This window comes from Falco naumanni, chromosome Z, assembly GCF_017639655.2.
Source record: "Falco naumanni isolate bFalNau1 chromosome Z, bFalNau1.pat, whole genome shotgun sequence".
Classification (NCBI taxonomy): domain Eukaryota; kingdom Metazoa; phylum Chordata; class Aves; order Falconiformes; family Falconidae; genus Falco; species Falco naumanni.
The window spans coordinates 55,593,668-55,611,416 of NC_054080.1; the positions used below are offsets into that span (position 1 = coordinate 55,593,668).

The window sequence follows — 17,749 nt, forward strand, 5'->3', positions numbered from 1 at the left end:
CCTACCCCACTCACAACTTCCCCACTTGTTTGTTAGGGAATCTCTACACCCCCTGTGTCTAAGTTCTAGCTTCCCTGCAGGTACTGAGAATTACGGAAGGAAAACAAAAGTGTTCCTTGTTCTCTTCCCACCTGACAGAAAAGGTACCTCAAAGTTACTTCAGTTACCATCACCACCTACTCATTCTAAGCCAGCTCTGGCCACAGTGGGTTTTCTTGATGTGTTCCTGTTTCAGGACAGGGAGACAGAAAGCTCAGTGCAATTGCCTCAGAGTCAGTGACCAGCCTCAGGCATCTCATGAACTCAGCAGCAACTGGCAGGGACTTGCCTGGGACAATCTCCTAGATTGCAGGATGGAGAGTGAGACAAGGAATCAGGGAGATGATGCAGCAAAACCAGAAGTCCCACTGTGGACTTCCGATATGTGCAAAAGCAGAAATTGAGTTGTTAACATCTCTGACATTTTGCTGGTTAGCCCATGCTTGGATCCGTCACTCAAGGACATTAAAGTTACTTTTTTGGCCAAAAGGGAAAAGGGACATGCATCTTCCATGCTGCTCCATGAAAAGCCCTGCAGGCCAACAGCAGTGATTCTATTTTTCTTATTAGTTATTCCTTAATGTAATTGTTATTAGTAATAGCATTCATATTCTACAGAACTAAATGCCACATCACAAAACAGGCCACCAGACTGGTTCATAATTTTATTTTTCAAATGCATGAATCCTGAACTCAAATACCAACAAGCCAATTTTGACTGTGCACATGAACCAGGCTTTTTTGAGCACGTCTGGGCATCTAACAATGCTTGGCTATTAGGAAGAAAAACAAAGCTTACTGAAGCTGAGTCTGCTCTAGCTTCCTGCTTCGTTTTCCAGATACCCAAACTCACTGAAGTAGCATGCAAAAATTATTAACTGAAGAAAAAAAAATATTGCATATATGGTGCTTAACTCCAGTTTTTGTTAGGATAGGAAAGGTTTCCTTTTTCCTAGTTCTCATGACCTCACTGTGTTGTATTTTCAGTTAGGTGTGCATTCTCCCTCTGTCACAAGGGGAAAGCAATTGTGCAGGAAGAACTCATGGCACCAGAGGATGAGTGTGTGGGCCTGTCTCTCTCTATTCACATGAATGAAGCCAAAAGACTTAGCTTATCCTAAAACCCTAATCTGTAAAACTACTAAGGTTAGATTAGACAAGTTCTGGTTTGGATTTTAGAGAAATACAAAGTCAGGCTTATTTAGAGAGGACAGGTCTTTTCACATCATCTGTTATCTACCACACATCCTGCTTTTCTAATGAAGAAGCAAAATTTAAAGATTCCTATCCACCATTCAGGAATTCAAGCACTTGCATTTTGGACAGTAGCATTCAGCTACAGAATTTAAAAACATATTTATATCCCCTCACTTCATTATCTTACTGACCTGACATACAGTACTGCCAGTAGTAACTTACCTCTTCTCCGGCTGGGAAAAGATAAATGTAACAGTTCCTGCTGTCCGGTGGAGCTTGATAAAGACATCAACTTCAGTTCCATGATACTAAGCATGGCAGTAATAGCACTGCCTTGCAAAGGCTGATAATAACTGACAGGAGTACACTCTTAGCTTTAATATGCAAACAGCTGTTGTAGTCTTAAAGAGGAAGTAGGAAATTAAGAGGCTGCCCGAAATCACCACCATTACATGGTGATATGAAGCTACATTTTTGTGTTGAGGAGGGTCAGTGCTTTTTCTAGAAATGGCCTTAACATTCCCAAAGCCATTCTTGTACTCTGGGAACAGTTAAGATTTGGCCATAATCTTCAGTGACACCCAGACTGTAGCTTCAAAAAGCATGTTGGGAAGCAGGATGGGATGTTCAAGTTAGCTCCTTAAAGGATCAAACGGCAAGAACTGGTATCAGAATATGCAAGTTCTGCAATGAATTAGGAGATCACTTTATAGTATCTAGTTTACTTAACTGGGGTCTACCAATTCCATTATGGTTAAGAGACTCATTTCTCTATCCTACTATATGAGGCAGTTTGCTGAGATGTATTAAACACAATGTTACGTTAGCTAGATCAAATACTGCCAGCAGTGAAGCCCTGGGCCAAGAGCTGTATTCTCATTCTTAAACTGCACAATAGACCCATCTATTTTAAACTGAAAAATAAAACCTGAGCCCAGTGAGATTCCAGCTTTCTACTCTCTCTTCTTTGTGGGAGCCATTAGAGGCATGACATTGTTGTAGGTGCTATTCTACACCCAGATTTTAGATACATGATTTTCCCAGAAAAAGCACAAGTAGTGCCAACACTACTTATTGACAAGTCAAAGTGAGAAGGAAAAAACACAAGAAAAACAAACATATTTTATTAAAAAAATGTAATTGTGAATAGCATTGTAATAAATAATTTTAATCTGTGTATGACCCAATAAAAGCAAAAAAAATGCACCTAGCAAAATGTCACAAAGCAATAGCTTAAGAAATGTGATCCAGGACCCCGTTCCCTCAGCATTTCTTAAGTAATCACATGAGCGTGTATTTCGTGTTCTAGCAGTGAGAAGGTTCTCTTCCTTCTATTCGCAAGATGAACAATGAAGCAGTCCAAATCAAGAGCTGTCCTTCTCAAATATCTGAAGAGTTGCATTATCCCCAAGTCAGAAGAGTAATGAGCAGTAACTAAGTATACTCCAGCTATATCACAAGGAAATTAAAAACCCAAAACACATTTCAGAGAAAGAGATCGAGAAACTCTGTATTATCAAATAATTTCCAAACCGTAGTTGCCAAGAGGGTTAGAGCACCTATTTCAGGCTTAACTGTGAGTATCTGGGTTTTTTACAATCTATAGTAGGGACAAAAAATGCCCTGTCTCCATGGCATCTTGTTTTGTTGTACCTTTATCTTTTATGAGGATTAAAAGTAATGAAAAAATTCTTCAAAGGCTGGAAAACAAAACCTCTTCAAGAAGTGAGAGCTCGGTGGGGGGAGGCGGCAAAAAAAAGGAAAAAAACAAGCCCAGAAAATGGCCTGTTCAAGAACTAGCCATGAAATTCATGATGGTCATAGACCTAAAGTGCTTTACCTTAAAGATATTTTAAATTAAACATGTCTTTGAAAGTACATAAACTTGAGAATGATGAAACATTAATATTTAAATAAATACCTTCACACCTAGTCTCATATGCAGAAGCCTGAATCCAAGGACTTTTTATGCTATAATGATTCTAGTACTTCATTGCAGTTCTTCCTGAACTTACAACAAGGTGGAGAAAGATTGCCATCACAAAATGAGAATAAAAAATTAATATCCCCCTTAACAGACAGAACAAAGAACATCTGAGCTGTCAAACCTTCACCACAGAGGAAAAAAAAGCTTCCTCCGATTTCCCTAGGTCTTCTCAATTTGCATATCTGTAAAAGGAAGAATTACATGAAAAAATTATCAAATTACAAAATATGGTGTTGCAGACCATTTCATGGTATTGGGATTCTTTCCTAGACCTCAGAGGTACCAAAAAAATTTCCTTTATTGTCAAAATTAAAGAACTAAAATGAAATTAAAAGGTCAAATAGAATAAGAAGTTGATCATGGGAGGAAATACAGTGATAGTTCAAACACACTGGTGGGAAGTACTCTTTAGCAAATACAGTGAAATTGCTGTGGCTTGGGTCACCCTTTTTAAAAAATCTTATTTTAAAGTTCTTCAAAAACATTCAGTGTTCTATCTGTTGGTACCCCTAGCAGCACACCCCACGCCTCAACTCTCTGACTTGGAGCATCTGTCTGTTGGAACAGGGGACTGAATAAACCAGCCATGAATCAAGGCTCTGATAACTACCGATGATTTACACTGTGTGCAATTTGCTACTATTTTTCCCTTCATAATTTATACTTACATTTCAACTCATCTTCAAAAGAAGCATCTCTGCAGTCGTGTGTATCCTTCTCTTTTGACAGCTCTTTAAACAAATTACACACATACAGAAAACAGTCAGCATAGCTTGAACTTTTCATGTAGTGATAAATCTGTGTTAAAAGCTGCTATCTCAGGTCATCCAGGAACGGTGTGACTTAAATGCAAGTTGGGAGGAGAAATTAATACCAAGTGTTGTGTCCATTTTGGGCAAGTATTCACAAGAGAGGTTTTCTTAGGAAAAACCTCAACTGCCAGTATGAACTAATTTTCACATAGTAGTTTAATTTGTAGTGGTCTCCAAATAAAACCATACAACAAACAGAATATCCCATACCATACATGAGCCATCATGAGAGGAGGCTGAAGGATTTTAGTCTCTTCTCTCCTGCTGTAAATATTAACTCTCTCTCCACTCTTTCCTCTATTTCTGACTGCCATGCTTGTACTGGCCATTCACTGAGCTTTGCTTATAGCAAATAGCATCAGTATCTCAACAGGAGGAAAAAGAAACTGTTAAGAGAAGCTAAAGCTTCTTCTCAATAGGGCAAAACCCTCTGTCCTCAATGGTGTGACAAAGACCTTCAAATGCACACTGGGGGAAACACAGGATTGTGCCAACATGGTTTGAATTGCAGCATAAAGTCTGCACACCAGAACATGCTGCTGTCGTGAGGTACATGTCCCAGGGAGCATGTCCTATCCTATCACAGACTTCCCAGATCACAGCACACCGCCCTGTCCTTGTGCATATCAGGACTACACCTGGTCCTAGAACAAATATGCTTTTCTTTCATGTTTTCCTTTCAGTAAGTTGACATAGTAACAAAAAAGTCACTGATCAATTGTAATTTATAGTTGTTACATAAGGGAAAAGTAGAAAGCAAAATGAAAGCTGTATGTAAATCTGTGTTTGGTTGGCACCATTACAAAGTAAATTCTCAAGCAATTATTTCTGCATTAATTACACTGATCTATATTTATACTGTGTGTACATACTTGCTATTGATGAACTAGCCACAGGTGTTCCAGTGTCCTTATTTGCTCTAGCTGAAAGAAAATAAGAGAGAAAAATTTAAAAAACCAACAGCATACATACTTCAGAGCTAATGGGAGCTTAAGCACACTGGTGGGAAGGGCACGCTTAGCATAGTGTTCTCAAAACCCTCCATTTCTTCAAAGAATTTAAAATATATTCTTGAGTGCCCCCAACCTGTCAGTATCCTTTCCCTTTTCCTTTCTTCATTCCTAAGACAGAACTTCATTGATACTATACACTACTATCTGTAGAAAATGTTTTTCCATTGTATATTATAACCAAGAATTTGAACATATTGGGCAACAGGGAACAAAAAGGGGATCACTTTCTCAGTGCTTTTTGAGGGGAAAAACACCCATATTCCAAGGAGGTTCTGTTCTGAAAGAATCATTTGTCATCTAGGACAGCTTGCGTTTTAAAACAAAAACCTGTTGCTACTGCTCTAGCTTCTGAATCAACTTGTAGTTTATGACACACATGCATACACAACATAATCATGATAATCACATACATTGTGACATATATACATTATCATGTATATACACAAACAATAAACATTACTCAAGCAACCTAGGAAACTTCTGACCTTCACTGAAATCCCCAGCGGGAATCTTCTGAGAAGTAAAGGATTTTGCTGTCCCTCCTTCCACTTTCATGTTCTGCTCATGTCCCTGTCGTGTTATTAGGCCAGTGTATTCTTATACATGCAGGGTTATATACAGGCCTTCTGCAGTCTGTTAGCATCACCTGCAAGCCTGTTAAGCTTACAAACACTTCTCCCAGGACTTGTTTCCACAGCACCAATGCAGGAGATAAGTTTGTGACCAAAACACTGAATATTACACAGTTATATTACATATTTAGAATATAACACATTTAGTTTTATCTTGTATTTATTTTCTGCAACTTGAACGTGAATGCTTGGTCTGGAGTTTATTCATAGATAGTTTGTGTAGTTTCTAGACAGAAATTAGGGCTGTTTCTGGTTTTCACTGTGGAAAAGAGAGCAGGCAGACAGGAAAACCAACAGTTCTGCTATACCACCTCAGAAAGTACACCTTTTAGTGTGGAAGCTGTTGAGATACCACTTTAAAAGAGAGTACAACTAGCCTTTGCATTAATTCCAGCTGAGTTTCATGCTACCTACACATATGTACATCTATAAAATTCAAGAATTTTAAGAGAAGCATTTAATCAGCTATCTTGTTCGGGTTTTTGGAACATTACATGACTGTGTAATAATTTACACAGTCATGCCAGTATGATATAATGCTAGGAGTATTGTATCAGCTTCAATGCCTCTTGTACTTTTTCTCTGCAGACAACTGGACAAAAAAAAAAAAAAAACAAACAACCAAAAACCCCAACCACCAAACTCAAAAAGTTATTTGGAAAAAAAGAAGTAGCTACACATCAGCTAAAAAAAATCCACAAATCTGTTATACAGAGGAAGAGTTCTGCCCAAAACCAGGATGTTCAGCAAAACCACCTTCCTTTTGACATTTTTGGATGAGTCCCATGGATGTTCTGAGACCTGCATGACTTTATTGTATCTGTTAAAAAAAAGACTAAAAAATAGACCTGTATATAAAATCCTCAAACCTACTTTGCCTCCAAGGGAAAAAAAACCCACAAACAACCAAAGTTTATACAGTGTTTTAACCAGAATCAAGATGTATGTAGAATTCATAACAATTAGATCACTTAAAAAAACCCATGCACTAACAGTTCAGTGAAATTTTTTAAAGAATGTAGGGAAAAAAAACAACTCCAGTACCCTGTCCTCTCCTAGCATTCTGGTTCGCAATCAGTAGAACAGATTGATAATAACTGAGATACACTAAAATAAATAATTTTAATACCTTTTCTTATGTAGAGCATTAATAGAAGCACTGATCCAAAGAAAGCGGTCACAATGAGAATTGGTCCAACAAAGTGTCTGCTCTTAGGCCACAGAAGACCATCAGCTGAATCTTCAAGAAAATCAAGGGGGCAAAACATTACATAATTGCATAAGCTTCTCCCTTTTCCTTTCATTTTCACCATGTTACTTTTGCTATGAGCAGTTCTGACATGATAACAGCATTTTAGATTTTGTCTAAGGTCAGGTGCTGATGGTGCGCTTCACCATATCTCATCCCAACACAGGAAAAGAAGGAACATTCATATTTATCTTTGCCTTCCTCATTCCATGTGATAGTGTCTTTACCTACCAGCACAAATCCTGCCTGTCACCACGGTTAGAAGTGTTAGAAGCTTAGTTTCCCATGAGGACTACAGGAAAGAGCTGACTGAGAAAGAGAACGGAGTGCCTCTCAGCTGGTAAAGTTCTGAATGCAAAGGGTAAGTGGCTTCCTTGAATCCCAGAGACATTTCTTGTTAAAACCATACTTGCCTGCTCACCGCTCACTGAAAGGATGGCCTGGCTTTCCTCACTCTCAAGCTGCCTGTTTCCACCCCTTGTCAGTCCCAAAAAGCTTGCCAGCACGTGTTTTTAAAACTGCATGATGAACCAGGGAAATGACCTAACCAAGTAAGTCTGATAAACAGAAATACTATTTTTGGGTTGGTTCAGGTCTCCAGTTTGGTTGAAAGCTTGTGCAAACACAGCAGGGTACAATGCAGAAATTAAAAGAGTAATCAAAAGCAGTAGGGGTGATGCCCAGTTAAAAGGTCTAATGAGAAACTACATTGGTCTTCTCCATTCACACATCTTCCTTCAATCCAGACTTTACGAGAAAAAAAAATATCTGTGTACAATTTGTTAAATTTAATTCTGCTCAAAGCAAAGGCTGTAGTTGCAGAAAAAGACAAAACGGTGTTCAAAGTTATTTGACAGTTACCATCATCAAAACAGAATTTTCTTGAAAGGTTTGTTTAATTTATATGGGGAGGGTTTAATTTCTAGGCTCTAAGCAATATGCTTTTCAAATAATGGAACTTTTTTAACACTCAGAGTCAATTTTCACATAACTGTACGTCATGCAAAATTTCTACCCTTGAATTCTGTCCAGACATGCACGATGAACATGTTATTATGGTGAAAGTATATACTAATAACACCACGAGAATTTCTTTTTACCATTTTCAAAAATATATAGGAAAGAGAAACAAATCACAGCTGATACAACTGGGAAAAAGTTACATAGTACCTTCGAAGTATATTGCCATAAGTGAATATCAGAAAAGCTACCTGCTATGTGTAAAATGGCAGACGTATTTTCTTGCAGCTCTTTATTCCAGAATATACAGTAAAAAAACTCATCGATTCTACTTTTGATTGTAAGGGTACTTGTCACACGATACAGCTGGTCACTTCCAGTTTCATAACTTGTGTTTGCCTTATCAGTCAAATCTTCATATCGTCTGTTTCGCCACATCACTTCAGCTTGTGGGTATCCTTCTGACTGACATGTCAACTTCCATTCATTGTCTCCTGTGCTCACTACTCCTTGGGTTATAGTTCTGTAAGGAGCTAAACAAATGGAAGAAAATTATTACTAGTAGTTAGCTAGAAGAACAGCATATATTAGCAAGACACCATTTCTTTATCATTAGCCCCTCGGTCCAGTTTCTGTACATCAGCTAGGATTTTGTAAATAATGCTCTTGATAGGAAAAGTAAATACCACTATTGTGTCTCTCCATAGTAACTGGAGGTACAGGATTTATTACAGTCTTGACACTATTTAGAAAAGTACATCTGCTTTCTGGTTTTCATCCTGTCTAAATGGGTTTGCAACACAGTTCCTCATATGGCATTGTGGGAAATAAAGGACAGAACGTGGATTCAACCCAGACAGAAACACAAAGATAAATAGCTGTGCAAGGGCCATGAGTTAGCTCCTACCCCTGGAAAGGTTTCTTTAAATGCTAACACAGTCATGTCTTACTTCAGGGACTCTTCCGAAATCTTTTAACAGTATCAGAGAGCACTGAACCTCCTGCAGTAGCACACTCACCCTTAACTTTCAGATTGATTATCTTGTAGTCAGCTCCCCCGTAGCCAATAACACAGCGGTAAAACCCTGCATCTCTGAGCTTCACATCAGTGATGTGAAGGAGAGACCGACCCAAGTTCAGATTTTCTTTCAACAATTTTATTCTTCCCCTAAAGTCACTGTGTTGACTTTTGAAGTCTTCCTCTCCTTTAAGAAGTGCATAAACCTGCTTCAACTCATCTTTCTTTTCCCAGCTGACGCTTAAATCTCCAAACTTTAATTTCCCATTCACTGGAAATGTGCATTCCATGGTCACATTGTTCCCATGTTCCACAGTGTAGAGTGACTGGGGGGCTTCAACTGTGAATAAAGCTGAAAAACAAAATTTGTAAGAAACCTTACTTTTCCAATTTTAAGACTAATCTTTCAAGTCATGCCTTACCATATACATAGGACATTTTAAGGACCAAAAGTACCTGCCCTGTTCAAAAAAGTTAAACATTCTTGTATGCACTTGCCCAATTTTGGTACAAACTGGGTTATTTATACCTGCAGACACCTACTTTGTGCACACATGCAACGTGATGCTGTACTAAATATAGGCAAATGTGTGCGTAGCCTGTTGCTTTCAGAACACTGCCACAGTAACTGGCAATGGTTAGTGCCTTGGATAGGAATGCTCTGTTTATACAAAAGGCAATTGTTTTTACACACAATGTTAAATACATGACAACTCCCAGGTTTGACAGTGCCAATAAAACCTTTTGTGTAATGCAAATGGTACCTTGTCTGAAATGGTGTCTATGCTGAAACACTGGGGATTTCAACCTGGCTCTGTATCAAAGCACACATATTTAGTTAAAAGTAAAAACATGCTAAGACCTTTTTATTTAAAACATTAATGGAAAAACTCCAGACGCTAGCACTTGAAAGAAAACTGAAGAATTAACATTTTTGTGCTTACACATGGAAAGGAAACATACTTAAACAGTTCTACTGCTTCTTAGGACTCATCCTCTTACCATTTAGGAAATGCCAGTAGAATATGAATATAAACAAAAGCAAAGGCTTTTCCATGATGTAGATAGAACCTAAAATGATAAAAATAATAGGTAAGTATAAGTATCTGCTCATTTTTCTAATTTGCACAGTAAAATACGCTTTGTAGTCACTCCATGCAAAGAACTAGACAGAAGGCACTGAATTCCACTCTGGCTGAAAACATGACAAAATTGCACCTTTAGCTACAGTAGATGATCAGGCAGAAACCTTCCTGCACAGTTTCAGGAAGAATATCCGATTTTACTTGCTTTAAACATTTTCCCTTGGTTATGGCAAAACATATGCTTTATTACTATCTGTCAATTAGTAAATAAATACTGACAAATCCCCAGTTGTTCCCCTAAACTGTAGCAGGGAGTGCTGTTCCTCCTAGGAGAATGGAGAAGTTTTCTATATATGTTCGGTGGAAGAAAAAGAATTTAGTTCTTCCCCACCTGTTTGCCATACTTTAACATAATGTGAACATACCTGGTTTTATAACACCTGATCCCACAGTACTTATCATGGGGCTTGCGAAGTTACATATTCTGTCAACAGAATTCCTGTGGTAATTAATCACTTTATGAGTATTTACACAATAGTGCCTTTGTAAAACAGTGACAAAACCAGTCAGCCTACGAAGACAATCTATTTTCTTGAATTTCTGCTGCTTTACCTCTGAACATATAAATTATTTCAATTTTCCATCAGAAGTTTTTTCCCTCTTTACTGACAGAGCTTTTATACTCCCACACAATACTATTAACATTAAAAAACACTGATTAATGTCAATTCATACACTTAGCCTTCACACACACCCTGCACTTGCTAAGTGTCTGTTTTAAGTCAGAGGAATACTGGTATCAAACACTGCCATCGTTTTTCAAATTACTGTCAAGAAATATTCAACCCACTGTAAAGGAAGTGTTTGGTGAGTACAGAAAACTGTAGCATCTTAAGTCCTCATTTTGGATACCCAAAGACCCAGAAAAATAAGGAAAGATTGCCTTCAGCTGTTTTCTGGTGGTAGTGTCAGCATTTGTGTAAGAAATTAGGCAACTGTAATACCCATCATGCTTCCTAACTCATGAAAATCTATCTGGACTGTGACTCTTACCATTTTGGTAAGTTTGTCTCTCTTTCTCTGGCTTTCAACTTTGAGATGATAATAAGGTAACAATATTGTCCTCAATCAGAAGACATGTGCCTTTACAGTGTTATGGCTTAATGGAATTAGACTTCTTATAAAAAGTTGATTCAAGCTACTTTTTTCCTCAGATTGCTGCTGCTGGCTGATGCCAATAGCAGGTTTGCAGAAGCCAACACAGACAGAGCTGAGAAAGTGAGTCAGTCTAACACATCGTGAGGCAGGCATGAGCAATTACGAAAGGATGTTCTAACAGGGACAGGAAAATACAAGATCCTCAGGGTGAAAGATCTGTTTCATTGATAAATAAATCCTAGGTTTCTTGAGATGGTTAGGTACCCAATTCAGCCCTTAATGACAAGTGATGTTCTTAAAAGCACTAGCAAACCGCTGCCTAATCCTGTGGGTACCTAAGATTTTCTGGTGGTAACGCATGAGAGCGCCTCCATCATGATGCCACTGCCTCATGTGTAACAAGCAGTCCAGAGCACCAACTAAGCTCCAAAGTAAAGCTTCTCAAACAAGACAGAGGCATACCAATCTCACAAGTGTGCTCTGATTGCACTTACTCTAGAGGCTAGCCTGCAGACGAGCAAGCCGCTGAGACTGATGGGTATAGAGAGTGTGCAACCTCTCTACACTCCCCATCCAGAATGACCAGAGCTGTAGCACACCCAGCCCCAAAATACTTTCTACTTTTTTTTTTTTTTTTTTTAAAAGTGGACACTGTAGCTGAGAGACTGCTCAGAACAAGTAACATGTGCACTGTAGTCATAGAAAGATACCCATACCCATGCATGCAACTCATACCCACTTTTTTGTCTGGAAATCTGAATGTTGGTGTGAACTCCAGGACAGTTGTTCTGATTAACTCCTGTAAGATGGATGACAAGTAAACTTTTACAGTTCTAAGACCCAAGATTGTATCCTGCAGTTGTTGAATTTTAATTCATAAACTTTCTCCCACTGTAGAGGAAAACAAGCCTTACTGCACACAAAAGAAGTATGACTTTTACTTACAAAATTCTGCAGGAGCGAGAAAGTCTGCTGCTGGGCTCAACTTTTCACTTTCAGAGAGGAAAAAAAGTAGGTCGAGGTCAAATCCAGATGCACATTAAAAAACCTGTTGCAATAACAATTACAGACCCTTCTCCTCTTTCACTCTGAGAAGAACAATCCCCTGGCTGGATCAGCTGAAGCAGCTCAAGACCTAGGTGCCAATGAAAGAACTTTAGCAAAGCTGTAATCTTCTATGTTTCTCACAGAACCTGCCGCAATTCCCCTTCTCTCCTCCTGCCAGCTTCTGACATCTATGCAAACAGAGTTTTATAAAAACCAAGATAATTTACTGTGCAAAATGCTCTTCAGTATTACTGCTGTATCACAATCAAATGAAGAAGACAGGAAAAACAGAACTATTTGCCCAAAGGTTTCTTGTGACAGAATTTAAATGTTGATGTAACTCCACCTACTTCTTCAGGAAACTTCCCCATTATTGGAAAATTCCCCACTAGGGAAAATTCTTTATTGCTAACAGTGGTTCACTGTAACCAGAGACAGAAATGTTGGGAAAATTAGTACACAAAATTAGTACACAGGCATTTTAAGACATGTCATCTGATCAAAGCTGTATCTGAGCAATAGTCCTTGGAACACCAGTAGCAAGAAGTCATCCATCTACACAACCTCAGGGTCCCTACAGCATTAATCTCAAATGGTGCCAAACAGCTGCTAACAATGACCAAAAATTTCCTACACAACTTACTAGTCATGTCTGCAAAGGTCATAAGCAGGAATAACGGGAAGAGCATTGCCTACCCTTCTCTGATAAGAACAGATACCCCTTCCCCAAGGTCTGAGCACAGTGAAGGCCCCTTGCCTTGCTGTTGTGTAAGGCAAGAAGAGCTGTTCAGCCTACGCATTAGCTTAGCCAAAAATAAAGAGTGCTTTCTTTTTACTGAGTCTAGAAGTCACTCAAGAATACAGGAAAAAAACCAAGTATTAGAAGCCAAAGGATGTACTCACATTAACTTGCAGACTGTACTGGGATACCATGGTCAACAGCACCAAACACAACTTTGAACATATGTTACAGTGTAAGTTCACCCGCTTATGTTGTCTCAAAAAAGGGCTGAGCTGTGCAATGACCGCTGAAATGTTTTCAAAAAGTATTTTCTTCTTTCCACTTGACAGCACATTCACAGTGTTTGTCACGGAAGCAAAAACACGTAATACAGAAAACCTGTAACCTTTTCACTTGGTGTGTAGGAGGAGCACGGAGACGGTGGTGTATGAAATAGCTGAGTGTTAACGTTTAGGTTCTAATAACCTGAAACTACTTTAGTAGGTTGCGGAGGTGGATTTCCCGAAACAGGTGAGACTGATGAAGGCTAATTTCCAGTGATTTCATCTGTGCTTAAAAACAGGTTTAGCGACATTTGCTCAGAAAAAAAAAAAATGCAACAAGAAGAAACTGAAACGAATCTGCAAAATACTGACTGTAAGGCCACAGAAGCCACCGATGCAGCCAGGCTTTCAATATCATTAATTTAGTTTCCTCCTTTTCATTGCTCACCTTGGGGTCCCTAGGTTGCTCTTACCATGTAAGTATTCAGTAGCAAACAGACCAGGAAAGGGTGGGTGGGTGAGAGGGTGTCTGGGGTGGTTTTCTTGCTGTTTCATATACGTAACACACACACGCGTCTACACATACCCACACGTTTCACAGCATAGTTACCTACTATGGCTGGCGGGGGTTGGTTTGTCCGTTCGACCTCCGCTTGCGACAGGCTTTCCAGGCAAACCGCGCCGGGCGCTGCCCAGCCAGCCCGGTAACAGGCGCAGCCCCCGGGCACCGGCCTGGCGGGCTCCGCGACCACTCGCCTCCCGCGGGCGCCGGGGGAGGGGGGCCGGGGGTCGGCGAAGCGCGGGCAAACAGCGCTCCGGAGGGAGCGGTGGGGCAGGACCCGCCCGGCCGGCCCCACCCCGGCTCCCCGCTGCCGGGAGCTGCCAGCCGCCCGACGCCTGCTCCCGGCGGCAGCCGGCCCGCCCTTCCCCTTCCCGGCTGGGCCCTGTGCGCCGGGCCCCGGCCCCGGCCCGGCCGTCCCCGCCCGCCCCGCCGCGGGCTCGCTGGAAACGAAACCGCAAGCGGGCGGGCACGGGCGGCCCTGCGGGAGGGGGAGGGGGCGGGCGCGTGGCTCGGGCCGCGCGCTTTTGTTTTCTTTCGCTTTTCTTAACAGGAAACGCTCTTTCGTGGGGAATCGGTACCCCTCGGTCTCGAGCGGGCGGGTGGCATTATGGAGCGCGCTCCACGCGCGGGCAGGCGGGCGCCGCTGGCAGTGCGGCGGGTGACAGCAGCACCCGAGGTGGCCGTGAAGCCCGGGAGCGGTGCGCTGCTGCTCCGACTTTACATAGCTCTGTGCCCCGCCACTTAACGACCCTGCTGGGGGATACCGCTCCAATGCAATAACCTGATGGGGCAATCTGATAATACAGTCCAGTATAGAGTTCGTTTGCTGTGATAATGTTTCTTTTGTTATAAAACATAACCCTGACAGATCTCTGCCATAACTTTCCCAAAAGAAAGCAACCCCAAAACAGGAATATTACTCAGGACACTGATCTACCAAAGGACCAAGGAGCCACCGTGAGAACAGTTTACTACTGAGCAGCTACCCTCTAAGTATGGAATACAAAGCAAATCCAAAACTGTAACCCATGGCCAGCGTGCACATGGCAGAGGTGTGCACTGAGGGAAGGGGTGGGTGCGATCCCTCGTTCTCTCTCTGCCGTAAGCACCAGGTACGGCCATCTGCAGTACGCAGTTAATGTTTTCGTGGGCCATAAGCCAGCAGGTGGTTGAGAAGCCACGGGGATCCCTACCTGGAAGCCATCAGGTTTTATGTTGATACAGCACGTTGCCGTGGAGGTGCTTGACAAAGTTTGGTTTCATTCACTGACTTCGGTCCAAATATTCAGAATCGTGTGAGCCCCTCAGAAAGGACAATGTGGAATGTTAAGTTATATGATCAAACCTCCTCCGCAGCCCCACGGAGAGGCAATGGCGGGTGGGCGAGCCCAAATAACTTGCGGTCCCTGATGCTCACAAGGCCCGTGACAGGAGGTACCAGCCCATCAGAAAGCCATCTCCACAAGCACTGAGGAGCACAGAGGCCCCAAGGCAGGTGGGAACCCAAACAAAAGACTCAGAGAAAGGGACGCCCTACCTGGGCTCCTCCCAGGGCTCTCCCAGGAGAACTTCAGCCCCAGGTCTGGAGCCCACCAGGATAAGACAAGACCACAGCACCTTTTGGACTGAGGGAGCTGCTACCTGGTGGTGCCCTGTGGGACACATTATGGGATGCATTTTGACATAGCGCAAGGCTTATTATGAGATGCTTAGGGAAGGAACCAAAGGTTCCAAAGGGATAATGAAAGGGATGGATCTAAGTGATTTTGGGAGGAACAAGTATAAGACAATAGAAGGGTAAGTGGATAAAAATGACCAGTTACCCATAGACAGCTGCTGGTCAATGCACTTGTCTGGCCGTGCCCTGTGCCCACTTAGTGCAGTCTGTCTTCTCTTCTTGTTGAACTGCTTTCTGACTCTTCTCATGGGTGAGGGACTCTATTCAGGGCATGTGTATGTGTATATGGGGGTCTGAGTGCCAACAACTGGAGTCATACCATGGGTTGGAGGACCCATGTGTCCATGGTGCAGCAACTAGAGACTGGAGTAAGTGGACTTCAGCACCAGCAACTGGAGAAAGACCTCAGCTACAAGGGCCTCTGTGTATATGATGGCAGCAGCTGGACAGGGACCATGGGGCAAGAGAGCCTTGGTGCCTAGGTGCTAGCAGCTGCGCAGACCTGAGTGTCACCAAGTGCTTATCCTTGGAATGGGACAGGGCCCATGTTCCCTCGGTGCAACAGCCAGAGCAAGAGGGTGCCTGAATTTGTGAGATCCAGCTGGATGAGCTGTGCAGTGGCCTGGGAGGCAGTGGCGGGGGGGGTGTCTGTGAAGGCAAGATCACAGGAGGAGCTGGGACCCTAGTGGAGGGACCAAGGAAGTCCCAGAGAAATTGCTGGAGAGACCATGGGGTCTGGGGAGCTTATAGGGGAGACACCCACTGGGGGTGTGGGTGTGCCTATGTCTCTAAGGGAGAGACCATGGAGGGTTGGTACTGGGGGAGCAGGGGAGTTCTGGCCAGCTAGATGGAGGTGTCAGGGGAGTGGAGTTTAGAGTGGAGTTTATATGTCTGAGGGAGGTGTCGGTACCAGCAACTGGAGAGGGGCTGCAGGCCTCATGGGCTCATGTGTCTAGATGCTAGATTAGGTGGCTGGGGTCCAAGGGCAGCTAGTCATCAGAATGGCCGAGCACAGCTGAGGGAGGAATCCACCTTGTACATATTCCCACCACCAGACCTCTGTCCTGCTCATCCAGGGAGAAGAACAGGATGAAGCTGTTGATGTTGGTGTGAGTGCTCCCTGTGTCTGTGTCACCTATGTGGCTGGCCATGTGTGTACATATGTATGTAATGCAGTGCATTCATGAGTTCTGCGTGCATATGCCTACTGGGAATACACGGTCAGCTCATACTGGTTGGATCTATGGGCATGGGGCTGCAGCAGCCTCACCTTTCTTGGGCTGTCAGATCCACCTGATTTCCCTGACATGCAGAACAACAGTTCCTTTCAGTCAGAATCACAATGCCAACAACTGCCATTCCCATTCTTTTTGTGCTGGATACCTTTCAAAATGAAAGACAGAGCTGCATTTGGAATGAAATAGCTGGAATGCTTTGCTGTATTCTGCTGTATATGCTGAAAAACATTTATGCACTTTCCTGCAAATTTACTGCTGAATTTGCACCCGCAAAACTACTAGCTGTAGTTGAAAAATATGTATTCTTTTCTGTACAGGAGTTCATCTTTCCACTTTTGTTCCTCTTGGCCTACTGATGTCTACCCTAACCTCAATACATCCCCTGCTCTGGTATCGGCGTACCATTTTGGTTGCACTTTGTTGCTGAACCTGACATTAAGGCACAAGTTTGGGTGTCCATAATGCGTGAGTTACTGAAACTAATTCCATTTTCCATATGGAAATGGAATATGGAAACATTTTCCATATTGGGAACTAAAAGCACCTTATGCACAATACAATTGCATCCTTTCTGAGGCTCCTGGAGCAGAGGAAAGCAGCTTTGGATAGTCACATTTGGTTTTGCTGCACATCTCTCCTGTTGTCAATAAACTACCTCAATGGAACTGTATAAAAGAGGTGCATTTACCCTCAGTATACTGAATGAATAATACAGATTAGACTAAGCTTAATGATAAGTACACTTAAAGTGTTGTTTATGGCCAAAGGGGAAACGGAGCTTTTATATAAAACTAAGAATCTTTCACTATCATACAAAGCCTGCATTTGTCTACACTACATAATCACATTAGTCATAAAGTCATGGTGGTACCATGCAAAGATAACAAAAATAAGACAAATTAGCCGTAGAAAACCAATCACTTAGCAAAATTTCTGCTACAGACAAGCCAAATAACACCAACTGCAGGCAGGTCAAGAAAAGTTTAGATAAAAGCAGGCCTAAAAAATGTCAGCCCTGAAGTCTTAAAAACTCACTACAAAATTTATGGCTTGCTACTAGGACTGGAGA

The 17,749-nt window shown here is 41.9% G+C and overlaps 1 protein-coding gene across 13 annotated transcripts; it reads right to left on the reverse strand.

Annotated features, from left to right (window-relative positions):
• Window positions 1-2,388: 2,388 nt before the first annotated feature.
• Window positions 2,389-14,136, reverse strand: LOC121081506 (programmed cell death 1 ligand 1-like). Of its 13 annotated transcripts, none has more exons than XM_040580605.1 (10): window positions 13,817-14,136; window positions 12,096-12,142; window positions 11,890-11,949; window positions 9,910-9,978; window positions 8,909-9,259; window positions 8,141-8,422; window positions 6,810-6,920; window positions 4,908-4,958; window positions 3,892-3,954; window positions 2,389-2,685 (listed from the first exon to the last, which is right to left on the reverse strand). In XM_040580605.1, exons 4-10 carry the CDS (start codon window positions 9,962-9,964, stop codon window positions 2,510-2,512), a joined length of 1,089 nt encoding a protein of 362 aa, XP_040436539.1. In that variant the 5' UTR covers window positions 9,965-9,978; window positions 11,890-11,949; window positions 12,096-12,142; window positions 13,817-14,136; the 3' UTR covers window positions 2,389-2,509. The 13 variants fall into 13 exon arrangements, with proteins under 13 accessions (XP_040436539.1, XP_040436538.1, XP_040436535.1 ...); XM_040580604.1 differs by having other exon boundaries at window positions 13,813-14,136; XM_040580601.1 differs by lacking the exon at window positions 11,890-11,949.
• Window positions 14,137-17,749: the final 3,613 nt, after the last annotated feature.